Source organism: Pelecanus crispus, chromosome 6, assembly GCF_030463565.1.
Source record: "Pelecanus crispus isolate bPelCri1 chromosome 6, bPelCri1.pri, whole genome shotgun sequence".
Lineage (NCBI taxonomy): Eukaryota > Metazoa > Chordata > Aves > Pelecaniformes > Pelecanidae > Pelecanus > Pelecanus crispus.
Genome location: NC_134648.1, coordinates 5,613,100 through 5,631,596, shown reverse-complemented (window position 1 = coordinate 5,631,596; position 18,497 = coordinate 5,613,100). Strand labels below are relative to the sequence as shown.

Below are 18,497 nucleotides of genomic sequence, written 5' to 3'. Positions count from 1 at the left end.
ACAGGTTTTTTTCAAGAAAAAATAAAGAATGCGTCATCTGCTTCACCGGCTCTTGTTCCTACAACTACAGGATTTCTGTGTCCCCAGCTCATGTTGTCTGTTTTACATTTAGCTCCTACAACATTGTTAAATGCGGATTAACCTTCATACCTAGTTTGTCCAGAATGACCTATGAATATTGCTGTACAGAAACTATGGAAAGTTGTCTTGATTTCTATCCCCTATTGTCAACTCACTGCTGCAATTTCTGAATCATGATGCTGAGTCAGTCAGGTACCTTAGGCTATACATAGCACCTTGTGGCACTGAATTTATCCACACAACAAACCTGTCAGAAAAAATGTTGAGTGTCTTCACATTAATGCAGACAGTGAGACACATAATGTATAGAAGCCATGAGTATGCGACGTTCATTTTTTTAACTCTGCCATCCTTCTCCCATTCAGAGCCTCCTCTTGCTCTGTGCTATTGCAGGCTGGGGGGATAACATTGAGGAACCATCCCCATGGCTCACAGAGATTAATAAATCACTGTCCTTCAGTGCTTAGAAATGACCGTATCAGTGCTGAAAGCTAATACAATACACTTAGCACCCACATGTGCTCACAGAAATAGCTATGGTGGAGGGATTGTAAATATGTATACAAGTTATTACAAAATTATTAAAAATTTGCCTTTTTAACACAGTTCAAAATGATCTTAAATATCTGGGGGTCGGTTGCCTAGAGGCAAAGTGCTGCACGTTTCACAGGAAAAGTAGGACTAGACTAAGGTAACAATTTTCCCTCTGTAATCCCATCAGATTTTTACAACCCTTTAAACTTCTCAGATTCTTAGCCCAAAAGCTCCTCCCTTCCTACCTCCTGCTACTTCATACCAAATCATACATGACAGCACCAGTTCTTCCATCAGTCACACTATTCTCACTCACTTTCAGATCTACAAATTAAGGCCTTTCAGATCCCCATTTGTAACCATGTCATTTCACCAACGAAGATCGTCTAATTGGTTCTTCAGAAATCTTTTACTTCCCCATGGAGGCACAACTTTCCCACAGTTCAGCTCAATCCACCTCTCACACCATATTTCTCCCACCCCCCCATATTGCGAAGCCCACTGTCCTCTCATCCAAGATTCCCACCACCAGTGACACCTTTTACCTTGAAGAGGATTTGACAAACAGCAGCAGAGACAAATGAGAACACCAGTCACCACTTAGAGTATGTGAAGGAGACATCTCACCCTACCCCCCCATCAGTCATTTACAGAAAGATTTTAAATGAGTCTCAGCTTCTTTCCTTCTACCAAATGAGCGATAAGGAGGCTTCAAGTAATATCTTGACTTCCCAGCGTACTTCCCAGCACACCTTCTCCCGTACAGAAACGCCTACAAGTGGTTTACTAATCCACTCCAGTTTGAAGCCATTATTCCCACCTCCAGTGTCAATGTCATCATTAATAAAAGAGCTGAAGGTGCCACCAGGTGCCTAAGTAATGAAATGGCAGTGTACCCTACCTTGGTCTGCCACAGCTTCAATATTCACTTTGAGCTCATTTGCCATGAAGCCAATAACTGAGAAGATGACAAAGCCTGCAAATATACTTGTGGCACTGTTGGTACATGTGACTATCAATGTGTCCCTGAAAAGAAAACACAAGAAGCCACGTCACCTTGTTGTAATACATGCAAGGGAGGAGGGGCTTGTACACAATTAAGGAGTCTCATGAGCACACACATCCTGTGGGAATGCTGATGAAGGTATACTTTTACACTTATCAGATGCATTTCGTGCTGATCAGAGATGACAGAAGTCTTCACAACACCACCAGGAATCAGCTGTGCAATTTTCCGTCACCCACGTGCTATACAGAAAGCCACAGGCCAAGAAGGAGGATGAGCATTTCTGCTCTTGGCCTCTCTGAAGAAGGCAGCAATGATGACACGATTTGTAATGCAGTGTTTTACTCTTTGCCTGATGTGGATATCTGCTCACATACGGAATAACCACCACCATCCAAGTAAGGTGATTTTTGTCCTGTATCTTTTTTGTATTTATATGCACAATTTCAGGGTTAAGCTTTCTGTACCTTGCAGCACTCACTTAAACGCCTGCCCATCTGTAGAGGATTCCCTGGTACAATTTTCCATCACTGCTGCTGTTAAGGGAATCTCAAGAAACCCATACCTGAATGTCATACTATACTGGGTAAGTACGTGTGACTTGACAGGAAACCAGCCCTCATGATCTCCATCCATAATTATTACATTCTTGATAGGATTTTTATTTTTTCTTCACAATATGCATGTCCAGAAGACTTCCCCGTAAACTAATACAACTTAGGAACAAACAAGTCACCCACTTTAAATGTTTTGGGTTTTAAGTTGGCTAGAATTGCTTATCCCTACTGCTATTCATTTGTCAGGAACAGAATGAAATACAACCTGAAAAGCTGCCAAGAACCTCACTGAGCTGGCAAACTTCTGGAATCTAGCAGAGCATCTCTTAACAGGAATGATTAGGTTAATTCTTCAGGTCTACAGAAAAAAATTACAATGTTCTGTTTGAGATCATCACGTGTTAATCTTCTTCCAAAACCCAGACAAGTTTTAAGTAAAATATTTTAGGTATGCATTATGAAGTGAATTTATGCAAATTTACTGCAATTATAAATTATTTAATGACATTTAAAGTGAATATGTACCTGAAAACTACAATTCTATCTGCAGTATTAGAATGTAATGAATACAAAAATTGAAAGGGAAAACAGTCATGCTTCATTTCAGTATTCAAGATGTGTTGTAAAATTAAAAAGATTAGAAGTAACTAAGCTTTTCTAATTATTTCTGCTTCAGTCTCCCATAGCCCTCTCTGACATAGGTAAAGCATGTATTTAGTATTAGACCTGTAAGATTTTTATACTTTGCTGCCATGTATTTCATTCAAAATTTTCATTAACTTTTTCCAAACTCTCCAAAACGTTGTTAAATGAATGCAGAAAGATAGCATGACACTTCTCCCATTTTTTGTCCTGATATTCTCAATGTGTTCATACATCAACAAAAAAAATGAAAGCCCAGGATGAGCATTTTCAAAAATAGGACCCAAAGGATTGCTGGGTGGGAGTTACTGAGTATGCAACACTTACTTATTCATCAATATTTTAGGATAATTATATTAAATTACTTTCAAACACTAGTAGGAAATTATTTTGAAATTCCTTTTTTAAATCCTGATCCACATTTCTTTTTAAAGGTAAGTATATTGTATACAGTACTCAGAAGTTATAGGATATGGGAGTTCAAATCCCAAGGAGCATGTGCTTTAAAGTCTCAATTCAGGAGAGATTTTAAGCATGCCCTTGGCACAGGCCCTATGCATGCTGTTGGCTGTCCAGAATCAGCACCTCTGTCACTGCAGGGATCGGTAAAGGTTTGCTTCAGTAGAAACAAGATTGGCCTTAAAGACAATAAAATAGTAGGGAAGCATTCTACTAATGCCACTTGCTTTTGTTTTATCCATCTGCAGACATTTACCTGGTATGCTTTTTGATTAAAAACTATACTACGCCACCAGAACAATAACTTTTTTCCTTGTAAAAATAACTTTCAGTGATTTCAAATAAAAGTATTTTTAAGTTTCACAACCCAAAATAACTTTGTACATGCAAAACCTCGACAAGAGTATTTGGAAAAAAAAAAAAACCCAAACATTTGGGAGAGACAGAAATCATGTATATAGATATCAGGTGTTAAACTCATGCATGTCTCACAAAGGCAGACTTCATCCCACTCTACACGTGGGTTGTTCTTCAGCAGAGGCTGCCAACTGGCACAGTTTCATACCACTGCTCACAGCTGTTGACAGCTTCCCAGATCGCCCTTCAACCTAAACCTGCTGATTCCGAAAATGAAGAGCCAATAGGGACCATAATAAGCCCAAGGCTCATCTTGAGACTAGTAGATTAGGACCTGGGGAGAAGATACAACACAAAAAACCCAAAAATATTAAAGAAGCAAAAATAAACAAACAAAAACTAAACAAACAAACAAAAACTACACAAAAAAAAAAAAAGAAGAAAAAAAGAGGAGGGTCTTTCAAAACAGATTTCTGCAAGTTGGAAGACAACTGTTTTTGGAGAAGACCTGTTTAATAAGACCAAAAGGTTTCACTCTCACATACCTGTAGCAATTATTATGGAATTTGTTGTAAGAAGAGAGAGTAATTAGACCTCCCCATGCTGCTGATAAGGAGAAGAAAATCTGAGTGGCAGCATCCTTCCAAACCTAAGAAAGATAGACAGGAGAGGAAATAGCATCAGCTTCAGGAAAGAGTATTAGAAAGATCAGTAACACTATTAAATGTTACTGTTAGGGGATTAACACATAAGTAGTTTAACTGAACTTTAGAGCCGTGGATGTCAATAAAACATTCAAAAGCATAATCCTGCCCATTTGATGAGGAGTACTGTTCTCACTGAGCCCATCTAAAATGACAATATAAACTTTGCCGTATATGGAAGGCAAAAATAATCAAACTACATTGCTTGATACATATCCATTCAAATACATTCAGCAAAGAAAATACAAATCAAGAGGAAAAATTTGCATCGGGTGTGGATGGTTTATGCCCCAGTGGTCCTAAATCATACTTCATCTTCATGATAAAAGTGAGAACCTCCATGTTGCTTGATGCGCTACTTATGAATGAGATTACATTAAAATTAGGGTAAGTTTCTGTCATTAGGTGTACATCAAACAGCATAGCATAAGTTAGGGCTATTTAGTCACCAAGGCCCACTTTCCTCCCATCAGAAGACAAGACATGTTCAACCGAGTCTCTCTTAATCAAAAAAAAAAAAGAAAAAAGAAACAACACCCCCCCCCCCAAACCACCAACCCACATTGTTTGTTCTGTAACAAAGTTCTTCAAAGCCTTAAATGCATTTAGATAAAACATTTCTAAATTGCCTGGAATTTCAGAGGAGTTGGTCTTGCTTATCACTTGCAAAATGTTCGAAGCATTGGTATTTCTATTTACAAGCTTTCCTACAAAGTCTGATTTTCCATCCAAGTCCACAGTGCAAAAATGGAGATATATGTGCATGCACAAGCGGGTGGACCTATACCACACTAACCAGTTTGAAGGGATTACTTAAACACTACTTTAAAAGTTCCCAGCCAGCAAGCAGTCAATCCTTCATCTAGCTGAGCATAATATACAGCTCTTAATTAATGTTAAAACTGCAAATAAAATTAAAACCAGAAGCTCGCCTCAACATTATCGAACACTTACCCAGGGTTATACAGATACTTAGTGTATTCAGACAGCCCCGTTTTGCAAAAGGCAACAGTTCCCCCCTCCTTTATTGCACAATGTGGGATCCAAAAATGCTCATATGTAATGCAAAATTAATTTCTGTATTGTTTGCAAAAGATTTAATACTCCCATCACCAAAGGATCAAAATACCCATTATTGCAGAGATACTAAGGAAATTAAGATCTGCACAAGTCATCCAGGAAATTGTTTTCAGTTTTAATTATCAATCTATCAGTATGATATCACACTGCTATTGAGAGAGGAAAAAAAAATTTCTTGGGGAAGGGGGGCAGGGAACCACCAGTAAATTTCCTGAGGTGTTGCTAAAAATCCCTCTTAAATTTCTAAAGAAAAGAGTCTGAATTGTAACTCTCAGCTCAGGCTTCAGTTCCGTCTCCAGACCCCCTGCCTCAAGACACTTTAGACTGACACACGGGTGCTCATGTGCCACATGAGACAAACATAGGAGCCGTGGGTGGATTTATGTCTACACGGCCACAAATCCATGCGCATTTTTGGAACATGTTTTACCGGCTTCATTGGCAAACAAATGGCTTCTTAGAAATCAGTTGAAACCATGAGTGAGGCAGCAGAGCTGAAGCTCCGTCTCGTAGTCAATGCTTAAAGAGCAAAGCCAGGTCCCAGGTCCCTTAATTCCGTCCTCTCCTACGCAGCAAGCAGCCTTGTTTCGTACAACGCAGGCTGGAGAATGGTCACAGCTGTTCTGCGTCAGCATATACGCTATCGGGGAGTTCAATTAGGATGTATAATGGGGTTTTGTTTAATCTGATGTCTTAAATGCACTATTAGAACAATCTTTGCTCAATGAGTAAAATATACCTACCTATTCAGAGCGTTTCTCAAGAAATGCAGATAGGTTTGTCATGTTACCTATTAAAAGCTTCGTGTGCTTGTTCAAGTCAAGGCAGCATCCATCAGACACCAGCGTATGAAAATCTAGACTTCCTTTCTAATTCCCTATTTTCCAAATGCACCTACTCTGAGCGATTCAGGTGAGATATTAAATCTGAAGTAAATACTGTATCTAGAACAATATACATTAAAAAGAAAAATAATGTGCACACAAATAACAAACATCCATTGCAACAACACTCCACGTAAGATGACAAACAAGTTTCCACAGATGACAATATAGAAAATGCTTGCGAAAGACATTAAGAAATGTGTATGAATTATTCGCCCTAGCAGAGCTGCAAGTGCACTAATAAGCCCACCATAGCGTCAATTAGCTTCTCCCACTTTGGTGTGATGAAGTACCAGATTCCAGCTCCGGCTCCTGGCAGAGTTACTCCTCTGATAAGAAGGATGATGAGAACTACATAGGGGAACGTAGCTGTAAAGTACACCACCTGGACAGACCAGAAAAAAAAAAAAAAAAAAATTGAAAGGGTTTATTTGGGTGTATAAGAAGAGAGGGGGGAATGCAAGTGCTACACAATTGCCTGAAGAAAGCAAATACTCAGGCTCAGAGAGAGACAACAGGGTTATTTCCCAGGAAATCTGAAATATTACAAGTAAGCTCTTCTCACTACTGGAAACAGGAATAGTATCAATAGCAGCAGAGGTAAGAGTTGGGGTTCTAGACAGAGAGGGGAAGAAAATGCAGAAAAAGAAGCCTGGCTGGAGAGGAACAATAGGAATTTACAGCCAAATGAAGATACCGCTTTTGACACTTACTCAGAGTAAACTAACACAGCTCAGTGGAAATGCAATGAGGAATGCCATTCAATACCACTTAAAGTTCTGATTTTTTTCTATATATTTCTCTGTATTTAACTAAGCCTAAAGAATTTTTATTACTGTTTGTACCTCTTAATAATTACATATCACCATGAAAATATTTGTGGTCCCATTGAAAAAAAAAAAAGTAAGCCAATGGAACAATCCAGATAGACCTAATAATTATGTCTAAATACACAACAGAGGTTGTGCTTTTAATGTTTTAACAATTATCTGGTACAGAGCAGAGCGCTCTCTGAGGTCAAATAAAATGGCTAAATTATAACCACTTAAGCTGTACACTCTACCCAAAAGCATTTCAAATCCTTTTACACTTTAACCTCTGAATCTTACAGGGACCAGAATCATCTGAGTAAGTGACTTTTGAAACTGCTTTCCAAACTTTCTCCTCGCTCTTTCAAGAGGCATTTCAAGAAGTTGCCCCAATGAATTTTTGTGCTGTGGATATACTGAACTCATCTGTGCATAAATACAGGTTTTCTATCCCTGACACCAAGGAATCACTATGTTTCTGGGCCACAAAGGCTCACTTACATATCTACTGCCACTTCCAAACCCAATCTATTCTTCTCTACAACTTCTGTTTCTTGGCCCTGGCCTTTCATGAAATAGTTTTTCCTACCACACTAAGGTAGGGGGAAAACAAAAATCTCAACTTTCCCCTGGCCCTCTGAATTTTCTGATAATTCCCAAGCCACCTCACAGCAGATGTTGTCAGCTTCTAGATGCAAAGGGGTGGCTTGGAATCAGAAAACCCTGTGCCCAGCTCTAGAAAACTCATAGCTATTTCTATCCCTGGAAATATCTAGTTAATTTGCTCCAGCTTTTTTATCTTTTCACCCTACTCTTTGTAAATAAGGTAGCTTTATGCTACACCATCATCTAACATTTTAACCTGCGTGCTAATTGCAGTGGCATTGATGGAGAAGTCTCAGATACTGCATTCCTGCAGGTTTCACAAAAAAAACCCCACCCAAACCCGCGCTGCTGCTGAAGAAAAAGCTGCATTTCCCCTTTCAGACAGCTGCCTGGCCACTTCCATGCCAGCGAGAGGACACGCTCCCTCTTGCCATGGCAGAAAGCTACAGATTTGCGGGGCAAGGGAGAGGATGACACGTGAGATGTCAGAGAAACAGAACAAGGAGCTGGGTTACCTCAAGGAGGAGTTTTAGAAAGGTGGCACACGAATATTTGGGAAAAGAGGATACACACTGTCACCACTCACACTCACCATAGATCAGTTTAAGTTTGGTTCTGATTTTACATGTGTTACTTAACATCTTAATTTACATCACAATTTCCTTGATTCAAGTGAAATGTGAGATGATTGCAGAATTTTAACGAACACCACACAGAATAGGGAAGGCTGCTGAAGGCACCTTTTTTGCCATCCAACTGCTGAGCACAGCTCAGTGGCTCATTTTAAACTTACTGAAGATTAAGGAACAAATGCTGAACTAAAATTACCTTTTTTTATGTTTTGGCTAGACAGGAACACACAAACAAGAAAAAGGCATTTCATCGATACTTAGCTGTTTACTGAAAACAGTTTTCAGTAATTCACTGCCTTAAACAAGAGTGTGATTCCCTTAAAGCAGCACGTTGCTTTCTCGCAAGTGCACAATCACAAATATTTTTCTTACTTTTCCTGATGACTTGATTCCTTTAGCAAGGGAGGCATATACAATCACCCAAGCTAGGAAAAGAGATAGTGCCAAGGGCCATCTAATTTCACCAGGATATTCAATCCCTGCAGAAATCTTCAATACGAAGTACCTAAGAATAGAAAAGAAATAAAAAATATTTTTTAAAGGAGAAAAAAAAAAATAATGACAGCAACTGCAGGCAGTAATCAGTGCAAATCCCTACAGTATTTTGTTTTGCTTCAGTGTTCTCAGCGGTTTCTCTAGAAGGTTCCAGTGATTCTCCCCATGTATTATTTTATTTATCTGCATTGCAGTAGTAGATAAAAATGCCAGGCATGGGCCAACACCCCAGCTGCACTAAGCACCACAGGAACGGAACACAAATAATAGGAACGGAACACAAATAATAGGAACGGAACACAAATAATCCAGCATTTGAAATTTAGCTTTCATCATTCCAACACATAAAAAACGCTAGTATCATTTGCTGTCCTTAACTATTGTATTTCTAGTCTTCCAAACAGTGATTTGTTGTCTGTTACAGTGGATTTTAGAGAAAGAGTAACATAACGTCACTAAAGAAAGAAAGATCTTACTTAAAGTATTCTTCACTTCCACTGACAAACGTTTTGTTTCCTTCACTGGTGAAGTTAACCATAGTCAAGTTTGGATAGGCACTCATACAGAAAGTAGAGTTCTTGATTTGTATTTTTGGGTGGTCACCAATAATGCAGGAATCTAGGAAGGGCAGAAAACAAAGAGAAAAATAACTTGGCTAGGTTGTTTGGGTTTGTGGTTGGGTTTTTTTTTTTTTTCCAGGTTGGGTGTAAAACGACAATAAAAAGGATCGGATCACCCACATTACTTGCGCTTTTGTTCTGTGCTGGATTTCTGGAACACATTGCGTACAGAAGCTCTAAGGCTCTGAGAGAACCACGTCTTCAAACACCTCCCGGGTTTCCCCCTTTATCCCAAACGCCTAAGGCGTCAAAAGAGTCTGAGGAAGGGAACGAGCTTCTGCCCGCCCCCGGGGAGCGCTCCCCCCTCCCCCCCCGGGGGCTGAGCCCACCCGCGGCCAGGGGCCGGTGCGCAGCCCCGGCCCGGGGTTAGGGAGCGGGAGGGAGTCCCGGGGAGCCGCCCCCAGCCCCCGGGGAGCCGCCCCCAGCCCCGGGGCAAGGCAGGGGAGGGGAACCGCAGCCCCTGCCCCCAGCCCTGCCGGGAGCCTGCCTGCTGGGTGGGCTTTTCTGCTTTGCAGGTCGTTGCATGGTTTGGGCCCTTTGCAAAAACGGGTTTCGGGGTTGGTTTGGGGTTTTTTTCGTTAAAAATAAGCCTCGCTAAGGCCCAGGGAGTTGTCTTTAACAGAAACCAGAGGCTGCCACCTATAGCATTTTGATCTGCGCTTTCTGCCCTACACAGCGTTTTTACCCGGGGGGGGAAGTTGCGGGTTTTTTTTTATCGTTATAGTTGAAAAGTCCCATTTAACCTTCATGAGGCAAAATTTAAATAAAAGCGCTCGTGCTACACAGATCACTTGGGAAGCGACAGTTCCTCCGTGCCGGGAACCTCGCCCGGCCACTGTCATCCGCAGTCTCCGCTGGCATCTCCCAGGGGCGCAGCTGAGCCGGAGAAAGCTCTGGAAACCCACCCCGGCCACAAAGGGGAGGAAGGAAAAAAAAAAAAAAAAGAAAGAAACAAACAACAACAAAAAAAAACCCAAGCGTGTCCCAACTTACCTAACAAAAGTTTGTTTTTATCTTTACAATCTGGTGTGTTCCACGGGTTGTTACAGGAAGCCCAAGGTAGCACAGGTACAAAGGACGCAAAAAGGTAGAAAAGTGTGTAGCACAGAATAATATTGTAATATATGGCTATCAGGACCGAGATGATCAGCATGGCAATGCCACAGCCTGGGAGAAAAGAGAGGGAGAGAGCAGAAACGCTGCGGTTATCCCGGCCGGAGGAGGGGAGGCGCAGCAGGTCCCGGCGGCCGCAAAAAGCAGGCGTCTAGCGCAGGTGCGCAGCGCACCCCCCAGCAGCGAGCGCAACGGGCGCGCAAGTTGCGCGCCGAGCGCTGCCCAGACCAGCGGGAGAGCCCGTAGCATGCGGCTGCGCGCCCGCGGACGCGCCGCGGAGCAAGGACGGGGGCGGGGGGGGGAGTGGGGCGCAGGGGCGGCGGTGCTTAAGCCATGCAAGGGGAGGGGGTGCAGGTCATGCTCCCCAAACCCGGGCCGGCTCCTGCTCCGCTCACCTTGCAAGGCGGGGATGGCTTTCCAGACCGACACGGGCCCCTGACTAGCAAACTGCCCCAGGGAGACTTCCAGGAAGAAAATGGGGATCCCAGCTAGAGCCAACATCATCAAATAGGGGATGAGGAACGCACCTTCGGGGGGGAGGAGGGCGAGAAAAGAGACAACAACCTGAATCAGCGCGCGTGGGCGGCGGGGCGCGGGGGGCCGAGCTCGCCCCCTCCGCGGCGCGGCGCGGAGACCCCCCGCGGGGCAGCGCGCCCGCCCAGCGCGGCTGCAGCCTGGGGACCGGCTCTCCTGGGGCCGCAGCGGGCCCGCTTCTGCCCGCCATATCGGGGCAACTTGGTCAACACCTTGCGGCTATTAAAAACTTTCTGTCGGTAACCGATTCCCGGAGTCCCCAGCCCGGACGGGGCGGGGGGGAGCAGCTTTCTGCATCGCCAGCGTCGGCTGGAGACAATAGCGTTGTTAAATGAGTATTTTAACACCTCGCACTTCAAAGTTCTTACGTGTAAAAAGAGAAAGACAGACAGAAAGATGGAAAGGAAAAGGGGAAAGGGGGGGAAAGAAAAGAGGAAAGAGAAAGGAAAGGAAAGAGAAAGGAAAGAGAAAGGAAAGAGAAAGGAAAGGAAAGAGAAAGGAAAGGAAAGAGAAAGGAAAGGAAAGAGAAAGGAAAGGAAAGAGAAAGGAAAGGAAAGAGAAAGGAAAGGAAAGAGAAAGGAAAGGAAAGGAAAGGAAAGAGAAAGGAAAGAGAAAGGAAAGAGAAAGGAAAGAGAAAGGAAAGGAAAGGAAAGGAAAGGAAAGGAAAGGAAAGAGAAGGAAAGGAAAGGAAAGGAAAGGAAAGGAAAGGAAAGGAAAGGAAAGGAAAGGAAAGGAAAGGAAAGGAAAGGAAAGGAAAGGAAAGGAAAGGAAAGGAAAGGAAAGGAAAGGAAAGGAAAGGAAAGGAAAGGAAAGGAAAGAAAGAAAAGAAAAGAAAAGAAAAGAAAAGAAAAGAAAAGAAAAGAAAAGAAAAGAAAGCAGCTCACCCTTTTTTTGCGCAGACTTGATTTTGGTTTTACGTGGCTAGTTCTCGCCCATCAAACAGCTCCTCCAGCCCCACGCAGCTGTTTGCAGCCGGCAGCCCTGCGCGGGGGCAAGAGGCTTGCAGCTGCAGCAGGTGGGAGCGGGGACGCCCCCCCGCTCTCGGTTTAAATAAGAGCCTCTGCCAGGGGAACCTCTGCGAATGAACTTTTTCTTCCCCCCTGTAAACCATTAACGGCCCAAGCCCTCTTCCGACTTTCCTTCTCCTCTCGTCTGCTGAGCGGCGGTCGCTCTATTGCAAACGATTATTTTTCAGGCGGGTCTTTGAGAGATTTAAAAGAAATCCCCCGAACTCCACGAAATAACATAATGTCTCGACTCGGGTTCAAACGTCCTCGCGTGACTTTCCCCACTCGCAAGTCCTTTGGACCGGCCTCCCCTCCCCCCGCTTGCCCCGCCCCACCGTTTGCGGATTCAGATCCGATCGCGTTGAAATTAGGCTGGGGGGGGGGGGGGGGACCCCTCGCTCTGTGCCCACGCGTGCTCAACCCCGCTCTTCATTTTCCTCCCTCTCCGGCCAGCGCCAGTTGCGGGGGGTGTTAAGCAAAGCGCTGCCTCCTAACGAAATCCCAGGGGAGCTTTCCTGCTTTCCCAGCTGACCGTCAGGAAAAGGCAGCGAGGGTTTTCCCCAAGTCGCGGCCGGCCTGGCGCTGCCCCCGGGCCCGGGCACAGCCCGGGGCTCGCTGCCCGCCCTTGCCAGGCCAACGGGAGCCGCCGGCCCCCCTTCCCTCGTGTTTCCCTGCCAAAAAGGCGGGGCCGGCTCCGCCACGCACGGTACTGCAGGTAGAGAGATAGGAAAAAGCCATCCTACCTCCCCCATTCTTAAAGGCCAGGTACGGGAACCTCCAGACATTGCCCAGCCCCACTGCATAACCCACCATGGAGAGGATGAAATCCAGCTTGCTAGACCAGTTCCCTCGGGCTTTATTTTCATCCCCTACATCGTCTTCCTAAAGGGGGGGGGGGGGGGGGGGGGGAGGGAAAGAGGGGGAGAAAAGAAAAAAAGAGAGAGAGATGGGGAAAACGGGCACTTTTGCAAACGAACCTCGCGGTGCTGCGGCTGCCGGGTTCACCGCAGGGAGACCCGGCGGGGGGGGGGGGGGGGGCTCCCCTGCAGCCCCCCCCGCTGCTGCCCGGGCCCTCTTCTGCCAGACAACCCCGGAGAGCGGCTTTTAAACCCTGGCCCTCTCTCAGGCTGCTCCCGAGGGAGGGGGGGCGGCGACTGCAGCCCGGGGGGCTGGGGGGTTCCGTCCCCGCACCCCCCGCACCCCCGCCGGCCCGGCTGCTCCGGGGGCGCAGCGCTGGGCCCGCGGGCCGCCTTCCCGGGGCGCCCGGCCACCGCAGTGCGCATCTCCCGGCGGTGCCGGCTTCTAAAGAGGGCCTCGGGGGAGCTCGCCGGGCTCCTAATTCCCCGGTGGAGGCGGGGGTCCCATCGCCCTCTCTGGGGAGCGGAGCCCTCGGGGCCCAGCACAGCCCGCAGGGGCCCGGCCCTTTCCCCCCCGCACACGCAGACGAAGCGAAAAATCGCTTTTACAGAACGAACCCGCCCCCCTCCCCGCCTTTCGGGGTAAACCCAGCTAGGCGGGAGGGCAGGGAGAGCGCCGGGGGGGGCGGGCGGCTTCTCGGCCCCCCCCTCCCCCCCGACGGCATCCCCCTCCCGGGGCGCAGGGCCGGGGGCTGGCAGGGGCTGGCGTCTTGTGGGCTTGCGTTGGTGGATTTCGCCCTGGTTTTGGTTCCAGGCTCCGAGGCACCCAGCCGCCGGGGGTCTGGGCAGCCGGCCGAGGCTGGGGAGGGGACGAGCCGCGCACCCCCTTCGCGCCCGGCGCCGGGGAAAGGGCCGGGGCGGGAGGCGGGGGCTCGGGGCCGTGCCCGGGCCGTGCGGACAGGCAGGGCCCGGAGGGCGCGTTGGGATGAGCAGGGAGCCCCTGAGAGTCGCTTACGCCCGTACCACACGCTTGGCACTCGCCGGCAGCCCAGCACTTTACCGAGCACCCCTTCTTCCCCCCTCCCCGCGGCACAGCCCCCTCCCGACTGACCTGGACCTGATTTTAGAGCTTCAGCCCCAAATCGGTGCTGAGCGGCAAAGATCTCGCTCCCACCAACCGAAGGGAGGGCGGGGGGGGGGTGGGGGGAAGAACCCCTTAAAGAGCCAACTTACCCCCTCCACTCTGCCAGGAAGAACAGAGGTGCTGCCGTCCGTGCCCAGGACCACGGTGCTCTGGCTCAAGGTCACCCAGGCGCCTTTGGCGTTGTTTCGCTCCAGTGTGCCCTTACCAAGGCTCACATGAGCGTCCCCGTCTGTGCTCTGCAAAGCGGGAATTTTGCAGTGAGGGATAGCGGCTTGCCCGGCGGCCCCTGCCCCAGGGGCGTGCTTGCACGGAAAGCTTTCCCCGGATTCCCTCCGGAGGGTGGAGTTGGCTTGCACCGGGGTGCTGCTGAGCTTGCAGATCCCGACTTTGGTCCTCTCAGAATCATTTGGTTTAGCTTCTTCGGAGGCAAGTGTTTTGCTGTCGTTAGAGAGTGATCGGGGAAGCCTGGCCACCGCGGCAGGGGCTTGCGGTGGGGCGTTCTGCGGCTCATTTTCGGGGCTGATTCTTACCACTCCCGCACCTTCATTGGGTCCAGGAGCAACGGTTTCAGGACTGTTCACAGCCTGCTTGCTCATATCCCTTTGACTGCCGTAATCCTAAAATTACAACGTCACATATTTTACCAAAAAAAAAAAAAAAAAAAAAAAAAGGTTGGGACTGCAGAGATTCTATGAATTTCTTTCCTCGTGCACAAAACGCGTGCGCTAGACAATCTGGATACAAAAGTGTTGCAGAATTTCGAGGTGCCGCGGCTCGCCTGCTTACCCTCTCATTCAACGTTAATATTCTGGGGGAGATAACAGGAAGGCACACGAAAAACTCAAAACAAACCAACAAAAACCCGCACCAGTGTCTGCAAACCCGTAATTCGAGTTTAAATAAGTGTTTCTACAGCACTGCGTTGCCAGACCTCGTTGGATTTCACATCACGACTGTAGGATGCTCCCTTCCCTATCACCAGTGTAGAAAGATTCTTTAATTTTACGCCCCATTTCCTTTCTGTCATTCAGCAATGCACAGCGGCTTTTTCTTTTTTTTTTTTTTCTTTTATATATAGGCAATAGACAAGCTGCCCTGTAGGCAGCCGGAGATGTTAAAAAACAAGCAAAATAGCTCTGGTGAGCATTTCTGAGCTGGCTGCCGCCCTTCAAAACCCAACAGCAAGACAGTGAAACGCAAAAATTACCACACGACCACAGCGGAATTAATGCCAGTAATAGCTAGCTTTCCCTACTGTTTTTCTTATACTTTCGACTCGCACACGTCTGAAGATTTTTTTTTTAAGCATTCCTGTGTTCATTAAACAGATTACTGACGAAGCTCACACACACACACACCCCGCCTTTCCCTCCAGTTTAAAATTATATTTTTAAACGCATCTTCTTTTTATACCTTAAACGACCCGCAGACAAACCCTACCTTTCCCACCAGTTTAGCATCAGCTTTACAAACACACCTTCCTTTCAGAAGGAGCTTTCGCAAAACTACCCGTCACGGTTTCCGCCGCAAGTTTTCTCTTCGTCTTAATGCCAGCTCCCAGCGTCAGGGGTAAGCTCTGCAAGGACTCGGCCGCTATCCCAGCGCATTTCGGGGCACCGCCGCTTCCCCCGCACCCCCGTCCCGGCAGCAGCCCCAGCCGCCGGCGGGAGGCTTCCCGCGCAGCTCCGCGCACAGCACCGCGGAGAGCGCCGGCAGCACCGCGGCCAGCTCCGCGGCCGGCCCCGCTCCCCTCCCTTCGGCCCTTTGCAGCAGCAAAGAAAAGAACTCAAGCACTCACCATATCTTAAATACCCGCAGATGGGCTCGGCGGAGGCGAAACCAGCAGTACAGGCAATTGGCGGACTGGATTTTGCCCAGTCCAGAGCAAAGCTTTCTATACTTCCTTGGGAAAGACTGGGTTTGCGTCAGTGCATAGCAAGGTGCCCTTCGTTTGACATTTTCTTGATAATAAGAGTTTGATAAATCATTAGCCTTGGTTTCGGATTTTAAAGGGCCCACGAGCAGCCGGAGCGGCGGTAGCTGTCACTCAGGCGCAGTGGGACTGCGTGTTCCGTGTGACTCGGGGGGGGCTGCCCACGAAACCAAACCCAGCCGGAGCACGGAGGAACTTTCTTGCTCGGCAATTAGAGGGAACATGTGAGAAACACGTACTGCTGCACCCAAAGCGAGAGAGAAACGAGGAGAAGCCTTCCATTTCTACCCCTCGCCCCCCTCCCGGTTATTGTAGCATCTGATTCATCTTTTTTTTTTTTTTTTCCTTTTTCCCCCTGCATTTCTGCAGTTCACAGTTGGATCAGATTTTATAATAGCTTATATATTTATATATATATATATACACACATACCTATACAGAAAGAGAGAATAGCTTTTCTATATATATATTTATACACATACCTATACAGAGGGAATAGCTTTTTTATATATATATATATTTTATATATACACATAGCTATACAGAAAGAGAGAAGTTCACTGTGTATAAAGTACACAAACACATTTTCATTGTGTCTTCCTTGTTCCCGTTGCACCAGCCAACAATGTATCGTCTATTTTTACTGTGCCTCGTAGGGGGAAACCCTCGGCCCTAATTAAATTAAAACGATACAGACAATGAAGCAGTCTCCTCCTTAATCAAACCCATCTTAAGAATAGTTGAGGGGGAGCAAAGATGACGGCAACCGCAGTCAGGTTGTTGGTGTTCCTCCCCCAGCCATCAAAGCGTTTATGTTTGAGAATTGGGGGGGGGGGGGGGGGGGGGGGATTACTCGTCATTAAAACTCAGATGTTAACCCAGAATCGTTTTTGCGACGAAGTCATTCACCCACAATCACCCCTCGTAAGCGTTATTTGCTATTAGAGGGGCTTTCTCAAAGATTTGTTGCGCGCAAAGTAACTTCGCTCACGCTGACAAAAATCAAAAGCGCATTGGCAAACCGGGATGCTCCCCAAGCAACCTGCCCAGCCGTTTCAGCGTCAGAGATGCTGTTCCTCCGCATCCACTCTGCTAGCGTCAGCTTCTCCGGAGAGTATTTTCTGGTTTAGCGTAAGCAGTGTGAAGCCTGCGCCTATTCGGGGGACAGGAGGGGGCTGAACCCCCCGGTGCCACATGCATTTCTTGGACGTCCTTGATCGTACGGGTTGCTACCGTTTGTTTTAGCGGGTAAATAAAAAAAAAAAATTCGCAGTAGCGCAGACAATCCTGCAGAGCCCCCGGCTGCCCGGTGCCGCCGCGAGCAGGGGCCCGAAGAGCTTTGCTGCGGTGCGGGCTGCGGCTCGGCGCGCAGGGGGGCTGCGGGGGCTGCGGGGGCTGCCCGGCCCCCGCCTCGCACCTGGCCGTAGCGGCTGTGAGCAGGCGTTCACCTGCGAGGATTCTTCCAGGCGCCGCGAAAGCCCGGGAGATTGGGGCTAGCAAAGCAGAACGCTGCGAAACGTGCTTTGCGGGAAAGGCCTCCCCGTCTCCCGGCTGGAAAATGCTTTCGCCTTACAGCAGAGCGTGTTTGTAACAGCTACCGGCAACTTCTTTGCTGTTGCTTAGAACATACAGGCATATACCATAGGCGTGCCCTTATAATACGCGTATATAGGTATTTTTACACATCCACACCTCCATGCAGGCGCTATGTGTAGGCTGTTGTACGTTCCTCTCTTCTGCCTCTCTCCTGCCATGCCCCCCGGTCTAGTCAGACATGGAGGGGCACCCGCAGGAGCCGCTGGTGTTGGGGAGGGGGAGGCAGCAGTGGGATTCTGCGGTGCTCCCTTCCCAACGCATCCCCCCGCCGCAGAGCGGGCTGTTCGGAGCCGGAGAGAGCAGCAGGGGCCTTAGCTCCGTTATGCTGCCCTTCAGGTTACATTAACGCCTCTAAAGGCACGGGCCAAATTAAAAGCGACGAGGCAGCCGTCCGAGAAGTATTTTGGTCGCGAAGACCCCCCCAAACCTCTTCTAGATTCACAGGGTTATTTGGGGGTTTGGTTTTCTCCTCCCCCACCCCACCTCCGAAAATTGACAATATTAATTCTTCACGTTCTTTTCTAAGCGATATTTTTTGCTTTCTCCATCAGCACTGAAACGTGAAATCGAAGTTTCACCCCTGGAAAAGGGGACTCGACCTCCTTTACTTTCAGAAAAGGCAAGAGCACCCCTCTTTCCCCCGCACCCCGGGGAAGGGCGTTCTCGGTTGGGCACGGCCGGAGGCTCCCGCTGAGGACCGGAGCCGAGGACCCGTGCTTGGAGAAGAGGGAAACCCGCAGAGAAACACGGCTCGGATTCAGGCATTTTCCCTTTTCCTAAGACCCCCGAGCGGCCCCGGAGCCGCGCTGCTCCTGCCCTGGCCGAAACTCCCAGTTTGGAGCTATAT

At 47.6% G+C, this 18,497-nt stretch overlaps 1 protein-coding gene across 1 annotated transcript in view; it reads right to left on the bottom strand.

Annotated features, from left to right (window-relative positions):
* SLC6A5 (solute carrier family 6 member 5) overlaps positions 1–17,138 on the bottom strand; it is a 34,425-nt gene extending 17,287 nt beyond the window's left edge. The window contains exons 1-11 of the mRNA XM_075712383.1: positions 17,046–17,138; positions 15,599–15,883; positions 14,211–14,738; positions 12,864–13,002; positions 10,975–11,106; positions 10,460–10,633; positions 9,323–9,464; positions 8,724–8,856; positions 6,555–6,689; positions 4,182–4,285; positions 1,517–1,641 (exon numbers count right to left, since the gene is read on the bottom strand). Of these exons, the coding sequence (XP_075568498.1) occupies positions 1,517–1,641; positions 4,182–4,285; positions 6,555–6,689; positions 8,724–8,856; positions 9,323–9,464; positions 10,460–10,633; positions 10,975–11,106; positions 12,864–13,002; positions 14,211–14,738; positions 15,599–15,883; positions 17,046–17,138 (1,990 nt within the window). The remainder of the gene's footprint in view (positions 1–1,516; positions 1,642–4,181; positions 4,286–6,554; positions 6,690–8,723; positions 8,857–9,322; positions 9,465–10,459; positions 10,634–10,974; positions 11,107–12,863; positions 13,003–14,210; positions 14,739–15,598; positions 15,884–17,045) is intronic.
* Between the last annotated feature and the right edge of the window lie 1,359 nt (positions 17,139–18,497).